Source organism: Dunckerocampus dactyliophorus, chromosome 16, assembly GCF_027744805.1.
Source record: "Dunckerocampus dactyliophorus isolate RoL2022-P2 chromosome 16, RoL_Ddac_1.1, whole genome shotgun sequence".
Classification (NCBI taxonomy): domain Eukaryota; kingdom Metazoa; phylum Chordata; class Actinopteri; order Syngnathiformes; family Syngnathidae; genus Dunckerocampus; species Dunckerocampus dactyliophorus.
In genome coordinates this window covers 1222796-1244424 of record NC_072834.1, presented here as the reverse complement: position 1 = coordinate 1244424, position 21629 = coordinate 1222796, and the positions used below count along the sequence as shown (strand labels likewise).

General features: G+C 41.8%; 1 protein-coding gene across 7 annotated transcripts in view; it reads left to right on the top strand.

Moving 5' to 3' along the window:
* Positions 1–21629, top strand: part of camkk1a (calcium/calmodulin-dependent protein kinase kinase 1, alpha a) — a 43871-nt gene that overhangs the window by 17654 nt on the left and 4588 nt on the right. For 2 of the 7 annotated variants that reach the window (XM_054755916.1, XM_054755919.1), the window contains exons 3-16: positions 140–187; positions 802–855; positions 4512–4563; positions 6184–6317; positions 8339–8375; positions 8686–8707; positions 9858–9946; positions 10483–10682; positions 12604–12657; positions 12740–12813; positions 14675–14762; positions 17056–17184; positions 18591–18694; positions 20760–20807. In XM_054755916.1, the coding sequence (XP_054611891.1) occupies positions 140–187; positions 802–855; positions 4512–4563; positions 6184–6317; positions 8339–8375; positions 8686–8707; positions 9858–9946; positions 10483–10682; positions 12604–12657; positions 12740–12813; positions 14675–14762; positions 17056–17184; positions 18591–18694; positions 20760–20807 (1133 nt within the window). Of the gene's footprint in view, positions 1–139; positions 188–801; positions 856–4511; positions 4564–6183; positions 6318–8338; positions 8376–8685; positions 8708–9857; positions 9947–10482; positions 10683–12603; positions 12658–12739; positions 12814–14674; positions 14763–16931; positions 17199–18590; positions 18695–20759; positions 21486–21629 lie in introns of those variants that run through there. The other 5 variants (XR_008566435.1, XR_008566436.1, XM_054755918.1 and 2 more) reach the window with 5 other exon arrangements.

Below are 21629 nucleotides of genomic sequence, written 5' to 3'. Positions count from 1 at the left end.
CATTGTCAGAAATCAGCTTCCACCTCACACAAGATCATGTGGCTCCCGCACCAATGACATTTCACTCAGTGGCGATGATGATGATGATGATGATGATGAATGATTCGGCTCCTTACTTACCCGCCTCTCCCCCCCCCAGGATTGTATCCAGTTAAACCAGTATAAATTGAAGAGCGAGATTGGAAAGGTACGTTTTTCAGGTTTATGCATGTGACTATGAGTGCAGCATTGAATCCCAGCTCAGTTGAGTTAGCTACGTTTAGGTCGGCATCTGGAACACAAACGTTCCTTCTCCTCATGACAGCATTTCATTCTCATTATGTCCATTCCCATCAGATTCCCCGTTTAACAGTAAATTCCGTTTTATATTATTTTATAGGGCCCTTCTCGTCATAACGTCCAGCAGGGTGGGGCGATGTGTCGATATTTTTCAAATATTGATATTTCTTTTCTGCTTCTGCTCTGAGCTAGTTCTCGAACAAGTCTTGTTTACGGACCAACAACAACAACCAACACACAATGTCATAAACGGAGGACCGCCTGTATTCTGAAGTGGCCTTCTATGAGCCCTGCTCTAAATCGCATTGAACATCCGTGAAAGGAACAATAATCCAGATGATTTTTTGCATGATTACTAAGGCCCATAAACTCTGGGTCTGAAAGCAGTGTGTGTGGGAAACTGAACAGGCCAGAAATGTGTTTTTTGAATGGATGCAAATGCTGCCATCTGTTCTCAGAAGGATACTTCTATGTTTGTTTGACTTAAAGAACAACAGAATGTCTTATTGTGTTGTGTTGCAGGGCTCCTATGGTGTGGTCAAACTTGCCTACAACGAGGACGATGACAAACATTATGTGAGTTAAGTGCACTTATGTACGAAAGCTTTATGGTCATTGTAGTTAAGACATACAACGAAATAAACCAGCAGCTCTAGCAGGGGTGTCGGGGGGCCATTTGCGGCCCGCGGCTGTAATTGATGACCATCGGCAGATTCTAAAAATACAATTGAACAAGGGAAAAAAAGGAAAAAAAATAGCGGTAATTTTATGAGAATAAGATTTCAGTGTTAGGAGAATAAATTCATAATATAACAAGAAACAAGTCATAATTTGACAAGAATAAAGTCATAATATCATGAGGAAAAAAACATTTTAAAATAAAAACATGATTTTACGCATAATATTATGGGTTTATTGTTGCTGTGACTTTTTTCTCGTTCGAATATGACTTTTTTGTCTTAATATTTTGATTTTATTGTCATAAAATTACAGCTTTTTTTCCATTTTGGCTGTTTTTTGGGGGGGGACAGGGGTTCCAACTATTTCAACTTTCTTCTAGCAATTTTTCTTCTCATACTATTATCACTTTATTCCCATACTGTTTTGACTTTATTCCCATAATATTATAACTTTCCCCTCACTGAGTCTTCCAAAAATTACAACTTGATATTTTTTGTTTGTTTCTCTCAATATTACAACTTAACAAAAAACAGCTTCATGCTCCTAAAATGGAATTATTTTTCCTCATAAAATTAGATTACTCTTGAAAAATTATGACTTTTTCTCATCAGATTATAACTTTTCTCTCTCAACATTTGGACTTTATTCGTGTAAAATTACTGCTGATTTTGTTTGTTTTTTGGTTTTCCTGTTAGATGATATTTTAAAAATGTGCCATGGAGACAGCCCCGGGCCGCACTTTGGACACCCCTGATCAGGAAGCTCACAATCCATGCTGGATTTTTTATTTTTCGTGCTTTTTACGCCCACCATCAAACCTGAACACCCACACACGAGTCTGATGCCGAAAGAAAAAAAATGCTGGGCAGCCAAACACAGAAGAATAACAACTGCTGTCCAATAGAATGTTAGAATCAGTGAATCCAAGGACAGATGGTGCCTCAGAGATGTTGACAGAAGCATCCACTTTCATCCTTTAGATTCACAAGGAGACAAAATGAACACAGACGGACTTCATGTTTCCGTCTTGAATGTGTACACACTCAGAGAAGCTTTGTTTCTTCCATTTGGAAGCCTGTTTTGACACAGATTGTGGAGCGTGACAGAAATTGTGGTCCTCCAGGGGCAGCTTGAAGCTTGTGTGGGACGACATCTGCATCCATGCCTAAATGACAAATGACGGGAATGAAGGGCAGATGAGTGATGACGGACGTGGAAGGTTGAATGTGTTTCCTGCCAGTTTGAGTTTTGGGTTGTGTTTTGGGTTTTTTTTGCAATCTTTCCCAGCCGCAGCTTGAGCCCGCTCGCTCATGCCCTGATTTAATGGCGTACACACGAGCGCAGCAAAGACGATGTGCTTCAAGTGGTTGATGTCGCGCTTATCGATAACTTACGATAGCTTCAACTCCTCCCTCGGTGACTGCGCAAAAGTCGTGGTTCGGCCAGCATGAGGTACGTTGTTTCAGCAATACGGTGGATCCCTGCCCATTCGCAGTTTGGCGTTCTCTCCTCCTTATTACTCCTTATTACTTTTTATTACTTATTACTTAGTACTCCTTATTATCAACTATATTGGGTAATACAAATTATTATTGTTATTGTTATTTCATGTCTAGAGGGCACTAATCATGTCATAAAACATATTTAAAAGCACACACAACCACAAAAATATTGCATTTATTAATATTGAATCCCACTTCGTGGAAACTCGTGTAGCATGTCATGTCTGGAACCAATTAACCGCCATAAACAAGGGACGACCGTATCAGAACGCACTTAAAGACACGTTAATATGTAGTATTAGGCCTGTCACAATAACATATTTTGCTGGGTGATAATTGTGCTACCAATTATCAACGATAATCGATGTTATCGACATTTTTTTTAGACCGTTTTTTCATTTTGTCATGAGAGGTGTACTTCACATTTGAACCACTAGATGGCACTCAAGTATAGTGTACGGTGTACCTGTGTGAGACATTAGCTTGACACAGGTGGCAATGTGAGCGCGCACCATTTTGCACCTTGCAAAATGTGTATTTGCACAAAATATCTGAATATCAAGTATCAGGATTGGAGAGGAAATCAGTGGTATCGCACATCATGGAACTCTCCCAATGCTCACATGTGAGTCTATATTTTCTGTTATTATGCGTACTATATTGGGTAATTCCAGTGTAAAGGTGACTATAGGGGTGTTATTTCATGTCTAGAAGACTTTAATAATGTTAAAAATCATATTTAGGAGGTCGTCAATAGGTTTTCTGTGCTCTAACTACAGAAATATTCCATTTATAAATAAGGAATCTTACTTTGCGGAAATTCACTTATCACTGTCGGGTCTGGAACCAACTAACTGCAATAAACAAAAAAAGAAACCTCTGGCAGACTGGGGGGGGGGCATTATAGTCATGAGGAGAAGCGCAACATCAAATTCAAGCTGGAAAATGAACATGGACCCAACATCACAGAGAGAAGATGATAATATCTCGGTTTGACATCGCCTTCAGAGCAGTTATGGAAAGTTGTGGATAGTTCCTTTGCACTGTAAGCCGTAATGACGCAACGCGATGAAAACACGAGTGGTTTTGCTCATTAGCATGGACGCGACCAAACCATATTTGAAGTAGCTCAGGTTCAGTTTCTTTCTCGTCTGTTGTCCCATTATCCTAAATAGTCGTCTGGCATCCCCAGTGAGAAAGCCTGTTAACATGGTTTCATTTTTGCAACTGCCGATAGTGATCATTTTGACCCCAATGTGATGCCAGAGTAAAATAAATGTGTTTTTCATGTTAAAATGAACCCCTTATTTCCAGAAGCGATACACTTTCACAATAAATCGTATGCACTTATTTACAAAGGTACCCACAGACCGGTAGCAGAACACCGCCTGGTAGCTGGGGGCTCCGGGTTTACGGGATGACTTATTTGTTTCTTTTATTTTAAGGCTTTTTACTGGAAAGAAGCTGTTTGGTGAGAACGCGGCAGCCAGAAGCCAATCAGGCTGTGAACGCAGTCAGTGAGTGACGTGTGGCTGTTAAACAGCAGCCTGCTACTTGTCGATGTTCAAGAAGAAGCGGTAGCAATTCTACATTTGATCAATTTTACTTAAAGATTTGTGAGATCAACCCACGCAGATGTTCGGACTCGTCCGCACATTATTTAATCACCGAGCGCTTCTGTTGACGCTCGTTGCGTTTGGTTGAGCGTCAGCTTTCAAGTACCGGTGATCGCCTGCTTCATAACACACCTCATACGTACAAGATGTCCGTGATGATCATTTCTATTGAGCGCGTAAGGGTGCGCATTCAAGTGCTCCTTGCATCATACATTTATTCACTAATTCAGCCCAAAGGTGACGCATCCACCGAGCGAGTCCCACCTCCCTAACATCTGAAAGCTGTAAAAAAAAAACAGCCCTTGACCAACGTCGCCGAGAAGGCAGAGCTTGGACACGCTCGCCTTCCTGGCAAAACACGCACGGGTGTCCAAAGTGGCTTCTACCGCTGTCCATATCGTGTCCCTTACCGAAATGACTTTCTACTTTCCAGGCCATGAAGGTGGTTTCCAAGAAGAAGTTAATGAAGCAGTGTGGTTTTCCACGTAAGTCATGTTATGTTCCTAGTGTAACACCAAATAAAGACGGGACGTGACAAAGGTCATGTACTCACACAAGGCGCTGTATGTGCTTTGATGAATGTATTATTTATTAATCATACGTTCATTGCTGGTACATTTGGACTGCCACAAATAGGTTTCGCTCAAGAACACATTATAATGGGACTGTCTGTCTTATTGGACACTTTTGAAGACACTGAGGCAGTCCAAAGTGTGGCTCAGGGGCCATTTGTGGAAATCTGCAAATATAATTTAACAGGAAAACTAAAAATAAATAAACAAATAAAAAAAGCAGTAATTTTACAAGATTCTAAATTCAGTTTAAATTTAGTGAGAATAACACAATATTATGAGAGAAAATAACGTGATTGTAGGAGCATGAAGTTGATATGCTGAAGAAAAAAAGCTTTTTTTATTTTTACGTTGTAATATTATGAGAAGCAAACAAAACAAAATAAAGTTGTAATTTTTGAAAAATTAGGTTACAATATTCATGAGAATAAAGTGAAAATATCACAAGAAGAACATTTACAAGAAGCAAATTGAAATAGTTGGAAATTAAAAAAATAAAAAACAGCGGAAATGGCAAAAACAGGTGAAATTTTACAAAAATGAAAATAAACATATTGAGAAATAAATGCATATTATAACGAGAAAAAAATCTCAATTTTACGAGAATGAAGTCATAATATTATGAGGAAAAATAGTCATTTTCGGAGCATGGAGTCGAAATATTGAACAAAACATGTTTTTTTTAAACCCATGAAATGATTAAAAAAAAAAACCTAAATAAAGTTGTCATTTTTGGAAAATTAGGTTGGGGAAAAGTTAGAATATTATGGGAATAAAGTCAAAATATTATGAAAACAAAAATTACAAAGATTATTTAAGAAGAAAGTTGAAATATTTGGAAAATTTGACAAAAAAAAACAGCAAAAATGGGTGGAAAAGGAGTAAAGACCGAGGTTCACACTAATAATAGACTTTTTCACGTAAGTCACAAAGCTGCAAGTTGCCCTTGCATCTTTCAACTTTCGGTATGTGGCCCTCGGTGGAAAAAGTGTGGACACCCCTGCTCTGAAGACTCCAAAAACTTTGGTCACACTTTACAATAAGGTACACAAAAATACAGTCGTTATTGAGGAACTAATGACTAAGGCACATGAATTTAGACTAGTTACTGAGGAACTAATGAAGAACTAAAGAGGAACTGATGACTAAGGCACATGAATTTAGACTAGTTACTGAGGAACTAATGAAGAACTAAAGAGGAACTGATGACTAAGGCACATGAATTTAGACTAGTTACTGAGGAACTAATGAAGAACTAATGATGCTGATGATATTGTTTGCTTGGTGAAGAGTGTGTGGTGCTAAAGAGTGATCGCTCTGAGTCACAGAGTCAGTAGGGCGCCACTCTTTGTCATGCTAGCGTGTTCATGTCAGGACATCACTGCAACCATGTGACTTTGTGGGAGGAAGCCTTTCGACGTTTCTTAATATTTTCTATCAATTTCCATCATTGCATTTGCCGGAATACTTTTGGAAACCAAGTTGAATTATTTTTGCAATGTGTCTTCCGTGTGGGTCTGGGGGGTTCTGCAGGTCGCCCACCTCCTCGAGGACCCAAGGCAGTCCAAGGAGAGCAGCCCAAATTCTTAGCACCACTGGAAAGAGTTTACCAAGAGATCGCCATCCTTAAAAAACTGGACCATGTCAACATTGTGAAATTAGTGGAGGTGAGAGCTGTGTTGACCGTAAAAGCAAACCATTTTCTGCATTTTCTGCCTTCTCTCTGCAGCCAGTGCGGCAGTTACACTCTCTCTCTTCAGGACAGTCATGCTGCCTGCTTTTCAACTTTCTTTGTTTTACGCAAAATTTTAAAAACGTATCAGTTGTTTGTACTACCACATTTCATTCCAACATCAAACTGTTCAACACGGTCAGGTCATTCAGGCTATTTATTTTTCAGATCACTAAAATTTTCACTTTTTCATGCAAAATTCCCACTTTTCTGTAAAAGCTTAACAATTGTTGCTGTTGCCACATTTCTCAACCAATTTGAATGATTCCGAAGTCAAGATGCACAACTCAATCAGGACATTTAGCGTTCCTGGTACATTGTGCTATTGTGCTACATGTTTGCATGCTAGCATGTTAGCATTGCTAGCATGCTAACATTATCATAGTAGTGTTTTCTGCCATTTTGATGAGTATTAACATATGCAGAAACCTACCATGCTAGGTTTGGCATGATAATGTTAGCATTGTTAACATGCTAAGATGCACCACTCAATCAGGACATTGTACGGTACAATGCTATAACACTCACACCTTTCCTGCTCATTTCTGTTTTTCCCTTCATCAGTTTTTTTTTTTTTAAGATGCAACATTTAAGAATGAAAACCACCACCTTCAACAATCGAAACAGAATGACTCGAAATAAGCCACAAAATCAGGAAAGTTGCAGTGTTACTCTGCTGTTGTAGGCGATAGAAGCACTTTCATTATGGGCTTCCTAGGAGATGGCTGTCCAGTCCTTCTCTAATGACTGATTTTACATTTTCAAACATTTAAACCCACGCAGAGCAGATTAAAAGCAATGGGAGTGCTGCGTCCATTTGTCACAGATGACATATCATCCACGCTGAGTCATGCACAGTGACACCTTCTTTCTTTTAAAGCAGCGGGCTCGATTTGTAGAACTTCCCTCCAAGGCAATTTACCTTTTATAATACGTCTTAGTCACCCTCCGCATTAGTCAGCAGCCACAATGAAAAGCAAAAATGTTGTTATTATGTTATCACTTTCGGTTTTTGCAAAACCATTTATGTCACAAACAGTATTCACTTAAAGCAGGGGTGTCCAAAGTGTGGCCGGGCGGCATTCTCAGCATGCAGCTGTATTTTTGTTGGCCCGCTGCGCATTCTAAAAATATAATTTAACAAGAAAACAAAAAAAAAACCAAAAACAAAAAAAACAACAGCAGCAAAAATGGAAACGTCAGTGGTAATTTTATTATTAATATTACAGTAATGTTGGGTGATACACACGAGATGATCTCACAACAGGCACCGTAATCCCTGACACGGACTACTGTTGCGGCCGTAACCCACGCCAAGCTAGAACTCCATCATCAACTTCCTGTCCTCGCGACCTGAACACATTTACAGCAACACACACGAGTATGAGTCTTATTTAGGTCTTCAGTGGCTTAATTCCTCTCATTCTGTCTACTCTATTGGGTGATACCATATTGGGTGTAAAGGTGTGCTTTGTCATGTCTAGAGGGCTGTAGTCATGTTAAAATCCGTACTTAGAAGGTCGTAAACAGGCTTTCTGTGATGTAACTCCGAAAATATCCCTTTTATAAATAAGGCGTCCTACTTTGCGGAAATTCACTCTGCGAGGTCGGGTCTGGAACCGATTCATCGTGATGAACGACTCACCTTTGAGTTGTTGTCGTAGAATTGTAGTACAAGTCCACTGACGGGTTATCCGTCGGGTTTCATCTCAGCATTTTTCAATCAAAGCTCCTCTGCTGTCTGTTGCTAAACTGTAAGCTGCTTTCGTGTGCGCACGTGTGTGTGTGTGTGTGTGTGTGTGTGTGTGTGCGTGTGTGTGTGTGTGTGTGGAAAGGTCAACCATTAAAAACATGTGAGTTCAAAACAACTGTGCAGCTGCCAGGATGAACTGTGATGTGAGGCTCAGTCCACTTGCACTTCTCATGATCATCTCCTTGGCTTTGTTTACGTTGCAGGTCCTGGATGACCCCGCAGAGGACAACCTTCACATGGGTACGCACGTCCATATTTGCTTTTTCTCCCTCTGCTTTCCAGCCCACTTTTCCATTTCGCCTTTGGCACTTGGGACATGCAGTAAGCCCCTAACAAGTGTTCATGTCACTAATTGAGACAGACATCTCCCATCACCACTGCCAGGTCACAGTGGGAACATGAAGCTCCTCGTGTGCTTCATGCGGCACGTTCATGCTCTGATTCAATGCAGCCCCCGAGGTTGCATCAGCGGCCAGACGGCGTGTAATGCTCCCATGAATTGACTTCTTTCGTCTTTAACGTTCCCGTTTCTTCTGCTTTCCTGTTTCAGTGTTCGAGCTGATGCGCAAAGGGTAAGTAGAGAACTTGTCCTTTGTTAATAATTGAAGGCTCATCCCCACCGTTTCTCTCCCTCGTTTCTCCACTCCCCGCCATCCATCTACCTCGCTGCCCCCGTCTCTTCAGTGCCTCTTCTTCACAGCTCCAAGCCGTCGCAGTGCGGGTCTTTGTTTTTCATAGTTTTATGATAGGTTCATGTTTATTACCAATAAAAGTCCACGTCTTTTTGCTCACGTAGACCAACAAAGATGTGCTCTAATAATCTGGCACCTATTGGTAGTACAAGCACAGTGGAACCTCAGTTAGCGTCTTGAATCTGTTGCAGAAGGCCCGATACAGTCGTTCCTCGTTTGTAGCGGTTAATTGTTTCCAGACCTGCCTGCGATAAATGAATTTCCACGATATAGGGTTCAGTGTTAAGAAATTGAATGTTTTTGCACCTGTTTAGGACTTTCTAAATACAGCTTTTAACATTTTTAGAGGCCTGTAGACATGAAATAGCACCCCTATAGTCACCCTTACACTCCTAGTATTCATTTATGCCATATCGCCCATCTCTTATGCTGCAGGGACTCGAGACAGCTGCTAACAAGCTAGCTTACGTGGACCTTATGCGCATGCCTTCTTTCTTCTTCTGCAGCAGGGGTGTCCAACGTGCGGCCATGGGGCCACTTGCAGCCAGCGGTTGTTGTTTTTTTCTATTGGCCCGTGGCACATTCTAAAAATGGAATTTAACAAGAGAACTTCTATGCAGAAGCGTGTTGAATCGTTTACCACAAAGAAATATACATCCCTGCTTATTACAGATAACTTCTTTCTATTTGTGATTAATTGTGATTAATTATGTGTTAACTATGGTAATGGTTTAATTCATCAAGCATGCACACAATTCACAGGAGGTCGGCATGTCCAAAAAGGAGTAGGAAGAAGCTAAGCTTATTTAATCCTACCCCTCATCAGTTTCACGTCACTCGCACGTCATACATTTGTTCACCTCCTGTATTCCGAGTGTACGTCCAAGGCACGAGGCTCCAAGGCATATACAATATAATATAATGTAATAATACGGTGCAATGACTGGATTTTACTGTACAAATGATGCCATATAACGTACTGGTGGAATGTACAGCGTGTGTGTGTGTTTGTGTGTGTGTGCACCTGCAGGCCGGTGATGGAAGTGCCGACAGACAATCCTTTGTCAGAAGAACAGGCAAGGTTATACCTCCGAGACGTCATCCTGGGCATAGAGTACTGTGAGTGTCTCTCATATGCATCATGTGGCAGACTGAGCACAGCACAGTCATAGAAAGAAAATAGGACATCCCATTAAAGATTTACTTTTCCAAGAAGTAGTTACGTTAAATAAAGACAAATGTGTCCATGGGATGGCCTCATTTTTTATTTTTGCATGACTGCAGGTCATCTCTGTGGTTTCACTATATTCCTAAAACGTGCTTCTTAGTCTGTTTCCAAATTGGGTAGGATAGGTTTTGGCTGTGTAGACTGCATTTAGAGGTGAAAACAACATGAAAACCAAACATTGGCCATAGCCACTACAACCATTCGGAATGTCCTGAAGAAGAACTAAACCACTGGTGCACTAAGTAACAGACGAGGAAAACATCAGCATGAACTGATGAAAGCTGCTCAGATGAGAGGCAAAACGTCTTCTAAGACAACCTGAACAGTCCCGTTGCAATCGATCCCATGCCCTGAGGATAATACAACGACCTGGATGAATGAAAACATTCACAGGCACAGCGGTCCCAGCTCTCTTGTGTGTCCACAGTGCACTACCAGAAGATTGTACACCGAGACATCAAACCTTCCAATTTGTTGCTGGGGGATGACGGCCATGTGAAGATTGCAGATTTTGGAGTGAGCAACCAGTTTGAGGGCAAGGATGCTATGCTGTCGGGAACAGCTGGTACTCCTGCCTTCATGGCACCAGAGACTTTGTCAGACAAGCGCAAGAGCTTCAGTGGGAAGGTAAGTTGGCTTTTCGTTACGGTAGCTAGGTAAGTAAATACGTGATAGGGTAGGTACACTTTAGTAGTGATGGAAGAGATAGTGATATTGTATGGCTATTTTATATCATATTTGATTGGTGAACAACATAAAAATGAAGAGCAGGGAGCTAATTTACTATGAACTCCTTACTGTGCTATTCACCCCCCTTGGATATGTCAACCTTTTATTGCTTTTATAAATGACAATGTAATTAGTTTTTTCTGACGAGAAAACTCCTTCCATGTCAACGTGAAAACAAATTGTTGTCAATTAATTCAAAAATATTAGGGATGTTCGATAATATCGTCCCACCGATATTATCAGCCCGATGTTGGCATAAAAATGTAATATCGGTTGATACTGGTATGGGCTTTTTCCCTATAATGAAAAGTTGCTGTATATATCAGCCAGCGGTGCCGATACGTGGAAATGCTTCGGAAATACTTTTGTGTTATTCTTTTGGGCTTGATATGTCGACACCATGAGTGTGGGTGTGTCCCAGATAGCGCTGACGTTAGCTTTTAGCGTGGCGCCGGCACGGTCTCGTCGTCTCTGTCGTCAATTTTTACCCACGTCGATGGTCACCAAATGTGGAGATGCGATTCACAACAAGACAGGAGTGGAGGTAGGTGGCGCCAATCACTTTACTCTCCACTCAACTCAACAACAAGCAACAACTCTTTAGCAATAAGCTAAATGGCTGCAACAACCTCATGACCCGGAAGTACACTTGGGAGATGGATAAAAATATATGAGATAAAGTAAATGTCTTCCATCAGGTCAGTATTTAGTGGATGCATCTCTGGTTGCAATAACAGCACTGAGTCTGTGTGGACGTCCCAATCAGGCTGGCACATCTGGACGCTGCATTCCTCCTTGCCAAACACCTCAAACTCTGGCGTGAGCAGCTCTTTTCAAGTCCAGGCCCAAATTCTCAGTTGGATTGAGATCTGGGCTGGCTCGCTAGAACGTTGACCTTGCTGTCTTTAAAGCAGCTCTGTGTAGTTTTTGTTTTGCAGTCTATGCTTGGGGTGGTTGTCTTGCTGAAAAATCAATCCTCTCCCGAAGCGTAGTTCTCTTGAAGGTTGAAACAGACAACCCTCCAGGATTTGCTGCTGTTTTTCCGTGCGCATGCTTGCGCTCCACCTTGACAAGCCTTCCAGGGCCTGCTGCTATGAATCATCCGGTGGAGATGGTGTGCATGTGGTGATGTGCAAACCATAGCGTCTAGTCTGATGGCCAAAAAGCTCAATTCTTCCTTCCATTTCTTAATTAGGGATTAAATGAGCTCTGTGGGATGCCTAATGAGTGGAAAATCTCCTCGTAGCCATCTCCTGTCCTAAACGTTCCAATTACTTATTCCTCCGAGTTGCTTTGAGTGTTCTTTGGTCTTCAGTTGTAGCAGGAATACCAATGAACCGCACTCGTCTTTGCATTAACAGTGACACTTTTAGGTCAGTCACTTTGAATACACTGCTAGGCGCTAGCAATTAGCAAACGCTAATATGAATGAAAGCACAAAAGCGATAGTTTCTAAGCCGAATGCTAAAGTTCTATTGTGGATGTGCTGTGAGGCATTCGTCTCGGCAGTTAGCGCTCGCTGGGGCGTTTGATCGGCGAAGTGAATGCACAGTGCCAGGTTCCGCGAGCTCGCCATACCCAGCGTATGTGAAGTGGTGAAGCCCCGCGATTCCTAATTGCTATAGTAGGCATCTTCTGTGCCTCATACAGATACATAACACTTGAGTGCCATCTCGTGGCTCAAATGTGACATGACACAGTGATCATTGAATGATAAACTAAAAGAAATGATCGATTATCGTCGATAATTTACAGCACCATTATGAACCAGCAAAATGTGTTATCGTGACAGGCCTAAGTATGTGTCATGTTTTTAAAGGCGCTGGATGTTTGGGCCATGGGAGTCACTCTCTACTGTTTCATCTTTGGAAAGGCAAGTTCACATCTTTTCTTTGTCTCATCACTCTGTTGACTGGTTAAATGTTTTTCCACTATTTTCTGTGCCTTGCCTGCAGTGCCCATTTATCGACGAGTACATAATGGCTTTGCACAATAAGATAAGGACCAGGCCTGTGGATTTCCCAGAAACGTAAGTCCCACCTCCCTCCCGTGCTGCTTCGCTGCCGCGCTATTAAAAAGAGACAGCCGCGTCCAGTTCACAGTTTAGGTTGTTATCTTCTGTGTCTGGCACTCAGCTCATCTGCATCTCAGACACAAGCGTGTCAGTGCACCGCCAGCATGCACTAAATGTCACCTGCATGTGATCAAAACAAGCACTGGAAAGGCGTCCAAACTTCTCTTTCCTTTTGCCTTTTTAATGAACACACTTATTCCTGGGTGTCAGGACTGAGGACATCACACCACCTGTTTGTGTGAAATAATTGGTTTGCTATATACCGTAACTTCCGGTGTGTAAGCCGCTACTTTCTTCTTAAACTTTGAACCCTCCGGCTGATACAGCGGTGCGGCTAATTTATGGCAATGTTCTAATCTCGTGACATCTCGTAGACTTCGCGGGTCAGTGAGGAAACCGTAGTTCTTTCTTTGGCAGGAGCCAATCACAGCTATAAGGGAACTCACGACGAGCTTGTCAACCTATCAGAAATCGCAGGAGGTCATTACTCAATGTAACAGTCTGACTCATGGTGTCATCTTAGATAGCAGGCTAAAATCATCACACAGCAACTTAACCCTCAAAAGGTAGCAAAGAAATAGACAATCCAAGTACCAATACGAGTTTAAAATAAAAAACGGCAACTATTTTAACTTCTTCCCATAATGCATCATTCCCAGCAGAGCAGTTCATTAGCCAATGGCTGCCATGGCTGGCTGCCGGGCCACCAGAGGGAGCTCATGAGCTCCCAAGCTTGTGTCAAAAATAATAAAGTTGTAATTTTTGGAAAATTTTGGTTGAGGAAAACTGATTTATTATTATGGATATAAAGTCCAAATATTGTATGAATAAAGTCATAATATTACGAAAACAACATTTCCAAAGATTATTTAACAAGAAAGTTTACATTTTTGGAAAATTTTAAAAAAACAACAGCAAAAATTTGGCGAAAAAAAGCAAAGACCGAAATTCACACGAATAATATGCTTTTTCACCTGGATCACAAAATATCAAAAACCTTGCATCCTGTCATTTTTCAGTACGTGGCCCTCGGTGGACAAGTTTGGACACCCCTGTGCTAATGAATCGCCTTACACAGCGCAGTGCTTAGCATGCACCCCGGTTCACGTACTTTTCAGTTTATGTGAAAGATTTACGCCAAAATTCGACCCCAGTTTGTGTACATTTTTGTTTGCGAGCGTCTTGTCGTGTTATTAATCCACTGCGTGAGTCCAACTGTGTTCGTGATGTATTTTCATCACAAAACGTCCCCCTTAGCACCTGAAGTCGATGTACAACCCCCAGTGGTGGCCTCTGTCATTTTTTGCTAACTGCCGCAGTTAAACTGCAAGTCTCTGCTTTTCTGATTAATATTGGCGCCAGCACTTTGATAAGAAGATGAGAAACAGTATTGAATTCAAGAAATAACTCACAGCAAAACAGGAAGGCCATCGCCGCCTTTGTCAACGAACACGTCCTCACTGAGGGAAAAAGTAACCTTAAATGTTCATTTGTCCCTTTCATTCAGCATTTTTTATATATTTGTATGCATTTCCAATCGTTTTCTGCATGTAAAACTTCAATTGTACATCTATAAAATTGTGTTTTTGGCTTTATAGAACAGATGAACTGGATTTACATGATTTCTTATGGGAGAAATTGATTCGGTTAGAGTACGTTTTGGTTAGAGTCTGTAATCTCTTTCAACATTTACCAGCCAGTTCCATTCATGCACTGTTTTTTGACGGCGTATTAATGAGAGGCTCGGTATTTATGAAGCACCGCGGTGCGGTTGAAGTAAAGCTGTGGATCTGATGGTTGCTGTCCATCCGTTTAGACCAAAAGTCAGTGAAGAGCTGCGGACCCTGATCTTGCGGATGCTGGATAAGAACCCAGACACCCGGATCACTATCCCTGAAATCAAGGTAACACTGAGAACAAAGCGCATGTAAAATGATTCGCTCACATATAAGGGTTAGTCGCTCGTTGCTGCACTCTTGAACTTGGTCTTAACAAAAAGACGCACCTCTGTTCACGTTCATGTGCACCTTCACAACAGGATTTGTTCAACTTGCTCCAAGGCGTGATGGAACCTGGTTGTTCCAGGCTCAAACAGCAACAGTAGGGAGTCCCTTTTTGTCTTTTTGTCTCCCAGACCACAATGAAATGATGCGTCAATGAGTCATCTTCCCACCAGACATTCTAGTGGTGTTTACAGAACTCACAGGAAGCGTCCATGTCCTTTTGCACGATGTATTTGTGAACACACGGGTCAGTGTTTGCCAGTGAGCTTGTTGGGGAATGCAAATGTGATTTAAAACCTCCAAAAAGTTATGGTTTATGTTCAGGTTATGGTTTGTTCATTGACTTTAGTTGGTGATTCATGATGCTCACTGATTTGGTTATTTGCAATTCTGCTAGTTGATCCAGTTCCTGAGTTCCTGAGTTCCTGGCTGTTTAACCAGCACCGAAAATGCAGTGGAGCATCGACAAGAGATGAGGAAATATAAACAGTGTATAATATCCTTCATCTGTCTTACTGACAGTTGCTATGAAGATTGTTTTTACACACACAAGCTGTCTCGAATTGTCCTTGAAACGTTTGAGTTCGTTCATCCTGAGAAGAGATCAGGTGGACACGCTTTCTGTGTTTTCAATCTTTTAGTGATAAAATAGTCTGGAAGATGTCACAAAGTACGGAGCACTGGACCGCCGCTCTTCAAGCAAGAAGTCGGAAATCCTGAAACTAGGAAGTGCCTACTCTGATATCCCGCCCACGCAGGGGCGTTACTCCTTCCTGATTGGATCAGTATGGGATTATGTGTTGGCATTTAACTACATTAAGGGTGTCAATGAATGCGTTCTACTTGTGCAAGCATGGCTGGCTTGATAAGGTTGCCAGGCGGCCTGTGTAAAATTCAGTTGTCCCTCGCTACATCGCGTTTTTTCAAAAATTAATGAATTATTTACACCTTATTTATTTACACTTTGTCAAGTACTGTTTAAGTCTAGTGCATGACAATAGTACGTGCAATTCGCATTGTTCCCGTATGGGTATGCACTGTCACCACCACGTCCCGCATCCGTGAAGCAGTTATGGCATTATTTGGTCCCGCTGTGTCCCGCATGATGCCACCCGACAGCAGGCGTCACTCCTAGCTTCACTGATTCCTATATTTGCAAGGGACCCCATGTTGAACTCCAGAGAAGAATCTCCTGCAAAAGAGAAAGGCAAGGCTACATTTTCTCGCAGCTGCAGATAAAGAATGTGCAGAGAGCAGGAAGCAGGCAAGAAACTAGAAAAAAGGAGACACTGACCGTGTGGGAGAGGGAATTGATGACCATCGCTTTGTTCACAGAAATTTCTTGAGAACTGAATTGGAGGCTAGCTATTGAGCTTGGTAGCTTGCTATGCGCCAGTGCTTCTCAAATAGTGGGGCGAGCCACCCTGGGGGGACGCGGTGAACTGTCAGGACGTGAGAGGCAGGCAGTACTTTCAAATTTCTCGTACTCAGCATGCAAGTTGGCTCTTGAATACGCTTGTATGCTTCACAGCTCTCCATTTTGTCGGAGTTTGCTGGTTTCAGTTTCAGTACAGTCTGTACAGGACAGGTAAATAAATAGATATTGTCTGTTGCGCAATAATATTTAAAATTGGGGTGCGCGGGAAAACATTCCCATCCCCTGGGGAGGCATGACAGAGAACCACTGCTATATGCCATGAGCGGTGGCCACCTGTACATTAGTGTTGCGCAGTGTGATGTAAACAAAGAACAACTGATGTGACTATGGGGGGTTATTTCATGTCCAGAGGACTCTAATAACGATAAAAACTGTATTTAGGAAGTCATAGACGGGTTTTCTGTGCTCTAACTATGAAAATATTTTGTTTATTAATATTGAATCCTACTCGGCGGAAATTCACCTATCGCAGTCATGTCTGGAACCAATTAACCGCGACAAACGAGGGACGACGTTATGCTTTTTCACTTACATCACAAAGCTGAGATGCAGTTTTTTCTTGAAGTGTATATAACGTCTTAGCATTTGTCTCCAAAATGTCACAGTGGACCTTGCCTCCTTTCGTTCTTCAGTCTGTGGCCCTCGCTGGAAAAAAGCTGGGACACCTCTGTCCTCGTAGAAACCTTTGACCTGACCTCTGAATGATGGCAGCAGAGGCTGCTGTTACCACAGCGATGTCTGTGTCTGCATGTTTAGGTGGACCAGTGGGTGACTCGGGGGGGCACCGAGCCCCTACCTCTGGAGGAGGAGCACTGCACTGCGGTGGAGGTGACCGAGGAGGACATCAAGAACTCAGTCAAGTTTGTTCCCAGCCTCTCTGCTGTGGTAAGGGACATGAAATGACTGTTGTACTATTTCTGTTATCACGAGGGTGCAACTCTTAACGGGGCAAAGTCAGACACGTTTGCCAGGGAAGGATGCTGTAATTGTAAGGTAATTTAATGAATTGTTAAAAATTCTCTTCTATGGAATCGATTGTTGAGGACGAACACAAGGAGGCTTTCGGTACGCCATCTGTTTTTCTGCTTTGTTTTTTTAACAGTTAAAGAATCATGTACAAAAACATACCATGTAAAATAAATATATGTATGAAAAAATTCACTTTTTAAAAACATTTCTGCCATTTCAAATAATAATAATGATAATCATAATAAATACATGTTATTAATATAACAATCAAAGTGATTTTTTAAATTTGTCCTCAATGATAAGGGAAATGTCATGAAATCCCATCCCTAATATTTACCTTTACGGTGTTGCATATTATGCATCATCATGTGTTCTGATATAGTTTCAAGTTGCACGTCTGCATAGCCCATCGTTAGTTAGTGGCGTTAGTGTATTCTGTTTATATTGGTGTATCCCTTGTGTTAAATGATCTACAACTGCGAACGAACAAACAAGTTTTCCGGACTGTTAGTCGTTATAAGCTGCATCAGTGAAAGAATGCGTCATTAGACGAAGCCAGGCGGAGGAGGCAATGTTGACACCAACAAGGAGACAAACTAAAGCCACAGAAGATGAAATAAGTCCATATGGATCCAAAAAAACTTACCTGTTTAAAAAATGTCAGAATGTTCTCGAAGAATGTAAGATGTATGTAGAAATGTATCAAACAGCCGTATTCTAACACCAAAACTTCATTTTTTTCACAAATGAATGAAAATGGACTGAAAGCCATAGGTGTATTGAGTTAGCCGGTGGCTGACACAGCAGCTACAATCTCCATGTTGCACATTACTTACAGACACAGCTCAACTCAGTGAAGTCATGCACAAGGTGTTGCCAAAAAAAACCACTCACCGCTGCACATTACTTAAAGGCAGCGCATGTTAGATTACATGCAGTACAGGCCCAATGTTTGGACACACCACATTTTCTTATTAATCTATGAATCTATTTACGTTGTCGATTTTCAAAACTAGGAAGGAACACATGTAGAATTACATGTACTTAACAAAAAAGTGTGAAATAAATGTCTTCTCATTGGATTCCTCCAAGTCGCCACGCTTTGCTTGTTTGATAGCGCTGCAAACCCTTGGTGTTCTCTCAACGAGCTTCATGAGGTAGTCACCTGAAATGGTTTTCCCTCCACAGGTGGAATTTCTTGCCTTATTAATGGGGTTTGGACCATCTGTTGCGTTGTGTGCGTCCAAACCTTTGGGCTGTGCTGTATACTGGACATATCAACATTACAACGCGTGTTTCAAACCTTGTCGTGACTGTTTCAGATCTTGGTAAAAGCCATGTTGAGGAAACGTTCCTTCAGTAACCCGTTTGAGTGTCCAAGCCGCAGGGAGGAGAGATCCATGTCTGCACCAGGCAGCCTGCTCATGTAAGTCTGGATCTATTTTCCACAGCGGTCCAATGTGAGATTGCTTGAGGTTCAGGCTGTAATTACTGCTATACTGCTGTCTCTTCTCTCCGCTGTAATGGGTAGCCAGCATCATCGCTGCAGCTCGAGCTGCCACTTTGTCTTGTCACCATAGCACCATAATTCATTCTATAGGTGTATGCGATGGAGCTTTATGTGTTGCTGTCAGATATCACTTACAGAGAAGCATTGGGACTACAGTAACGGCACAGGCGCCGTGCGGTTTTTCACTCTGACCTTGCTTTTTCCAGTTGGCACGTGCACGAGTGCTGATGAAACAGCAAATAGCTGTCATGGGTCTTGTGAAAGCACCTGCGCCTATTAAACGGTGTTATGTGACCCACACACTCCTGGAGACGAGCAATTATCGCTGAGCAGAACGAAATCTCCCCCACTGTGAAAGTAATGGTGCCTGCTTGTGTTCTGTTGTGCGCCGCTGTCCGATTTGACACGCAACTTTCAAAACTTTCTTCAAAGGGAACTAAAATGGAGTCGCTGGAATAAACCTCTAATAACTCACAGAACCTCGGGTTTGCAAACGCATCTGACCTGGCATCACATCTGTACCTGAATTACGCCTTTGTGGGCTCCAAAAGGTGGAGAACCCCTGCTGTACACTGACAACTCAAAAGAACTAGTACAGTAGTCCCTCGTTTATCGCAGTTAACTGGTTCAAGACCCGAACATGATAAGTGACATATGGTTCCTATTTTATAAATGGAATATTTTCATAGTTAGACCATAGAAAACCTGTTTATGACCTTCTAAATACGCTTTTTAACATTGTTAGAGCCCTCTAGACATGAAATAACACCCCTACAGTATGGTCACCTTTACACTTGCATTATAGAAGACATAATAAAAGAAAATGAGACAGAAATGCCGAACAGTGAGTGTAATATGACTAGTTAGCCTACCAGGAAAAGTCATTCATCTCCGTCCTCCTCCTCCTCCTCCTGGGAACTAAAACCACTCAAGTGGTCTTTTTCAGCATCACAGTTGAACAGCCTCATAATTCCTTCATCACAAACCTTGTCAGTCTCTCTCTCTTTTGCTGTTGCTCTTTGTGTCACTTTTATCTCGAGGCAAATTAGACATTTAGCTTGAGCTTTCGTCTTCACCACTCAGTAGTCCAGGCTTTCGGAACCCGTTGGCGTCGGTGGACTGTTGGCGGTCCGTGTCGTCCATACAGAAGCTGTAGTAATTTCACATTGGATCAAACTTACTGAAGATCTGTCAGATTGCGGTATGAGACATCAAAAGGGGATATTAGCTTCCACTTCACTCGTACACGTCACTCCTTCCTGAAGCTGCAACCCCTGACGTCACCATTTAATGCAACACACATGAGCACGAGTCTTATTTATGTCTTAAATGGCTTATTTTCTCGGATTATTATCTACTTTATTGGGTAATATGAGTGTGTAATGCTGACTATAGGGGTGTTCTTTCATGACTAGAGGGCTCTAATAATGTTAAAACCTGTATTTAAAAAGTCTTTCTAGGCTCTAACTATGAAAATATTTGATTTCTACATAAGGAACGCTTATTTAGATGCAGCAAATGTCTTGCCAGCATGTGCAACTGTCAATGTGAGCACATAAACACAACAAAACACACTTCAAATCTTAACGCGAGCAACCTGACTCAATGCATCTGCCCTTTTGAAAGAATGATTACTACCTGCCATTTGCGGCCCCCTCGGAAATTGCATATGAATCTTGAGAAGTGAAGTCAACAAGCTAAAAGAAAGAAATTAACTGAGGGCTGTCCTGTTGGTTGCCATTCAGATCCAGCATCGCCGCAGCAAATGTCATTCACGCAATTAAGTGTGACTCACCACGGTGGTTATTTTTTGCCTTCCAGATGCACCCAAATAGTAAGCTATTAAAAATGAACGCAATAGTCTGTCGCAGGATTAATACTAGTACAAATGCATCCACCACACAAGGTGCAGGCGCCCTGTGTCTTTTAGGTTTCCCACCCCCCATTTGACTTCTCCGTCTTTTCTCCCACTTTGCTGCAGGGACTCTTGGCCTTTCCGGCCCTCTTTAAAACTCCACCCCTCACTCAGGTAACGCTATGTGCAACATACGCTCACAGGACACGTCATTAGATGCACCTGCAAAAGCTAGCCGTCCAGCGCTGAGAGCTGTATCCAACATTCCGCCGTGGTGTCGTTTTGATTGCAAGGTGGACTGATGAAGGTCAGCGTGAGAAATTTTGGTCGGAGCTTTTTATGTCACCCTAACACGCATCAGTGTTTCCCATACGTTCATTTATTTATGGATACACATGCATTTGGACCGCCACACATAGATTTGGCACTACCTTTTTTTTTTTTTAAAGATTTGGCGCTACCTGTCCACCTTTACTCATAAACACATTATAATGGGACTGTCTGTGTAGCCTGTTGTTACAACTTCGTAATAAATACTAATAAATTTGGTCTGCCACACATAAATTTGGCACTACCTTTTTTTTTTTTAAAGATTTGGCGCTACCTGTTCACCCATACTCATAAACACATGCGTGTACACACTTGCACACACATAGTTCAGGTCCAAATGGGAAAATGTTTTTTTGTGTTGTTTATGTTGGTATAGTTGTTTAGATATTTGTGTCAAAGTGAAAGTTATGCTTGAACTGTATCTTATATACAAAAAAGCTGTTTGTTTTTTTTTAGTTGGGAACTGATGTTTTCCTGAAACGTACCTATGTTCTACTGCTGATTACTAAAGAACAGAAAAAGGTAGAAACAAACTTTTTCTTCTGATGAAAGACGGGAGTCTAATGGTTCTCTTGGTTGGTTCCGTGTTTATATAACCATACAACACAATATTCTGTGTGCCTTGAAAGATCAGTCCAAATCAGGGGTCACCAACGTTTGTCCTTG